General features: G+C 44.0%; 1 protein-coding gene across 1 annotated transcript in view; it reads right to left on the minus strand.

The window, feature by feature from the left end:
- Nucleotides 1-295: 295 nt before the first annotated feature.
- LOC106012044 overlaps nucleotides 296-732 on the minus strand; it is a gene marked incomplete in the record, with an annotated part of 6,286 nt that continues 5,849 nt past the window's right edge. Inside the window, 1 exon segment of the mRNA XM_013083704.2 lies at nucleotides 296-537. Coding sequence (XP_012939158.1) covers nucleotides 531-537 — 7 coding nt within the window.

The following is a 732-nucleotide window of genomic DNA, read 5'->3' on the forward strand; positions in this document are numbered from 1 at the left end:
TGTCCCGTCCACAGGGGGCAGAGGTCAAGTGGAAGGCCAAGGTCGTGGAGGACGACGAGGTAGGCAACACGGCGGCGGGAGGACTGACCAACACAGCGGGGGGCGGGGACGGTCAGCGAACTGACCCGGGTAAGTTGGAAGGGGGGCGGATGGGGATAGGAGTGGGTGGGGGGTGGAATCATCATCATCCTTGTAACACCTCTAATCTTCTGGCGCTCATATGACCTTATGCAGTTGCGAGCGCCGTAAAACCTCTACTAAAACTAAACGGATATAATGAACACCACAGAGAGAGTTAGAACCTGAGAAACTAACCCGTTTTTTAACAGTTCACGATAGACAAGACCATGCTGTGATTTACACAAAAATATTATAAAAATGTACTTTTTCGTACATGAACCATGGAGAACAGATCAAGACTCACTGTTCATTCCTTTTTCTCCTCTTCCTTCTCAAACCCCTACAATTCCCTTTCTTCCAGCTCCTCCTTTCCTTTGTCATCACCGTTGTCGCTTTCATCATCACCGTCATCATCCTAGTGAAATAGATTTTATGCACATTGTTAACACATTGTATAAAAACTCAAGTAGAGTTTCGATTTAAATAAACGTTTAAAAAAATTATTCTACGTTTCGCTTGTTCTGGCTCTATCAGAAGGATTACTTTACAAATCATCATCATCATCATCGTCATCATCATCATCATCATCATCATCATCATCATCATCATCAT

This window comes from Aplysia californica, unplaced genomic scaffold (assembly GCF_000002075.1).
Source record: "Aplysia californica isolate F4 #8 unplaced genomic scaffold, AplCal3.0 scaffold00250, whole genome shotgun sequence".
Classification (NCBI taxonomy): domain Eukaryota; kingdom Metazoa; phylum Mollusca; class Gastropoda; order Aplysiida; family Aplysiidae; genus Aplysia; species Aplysia californica.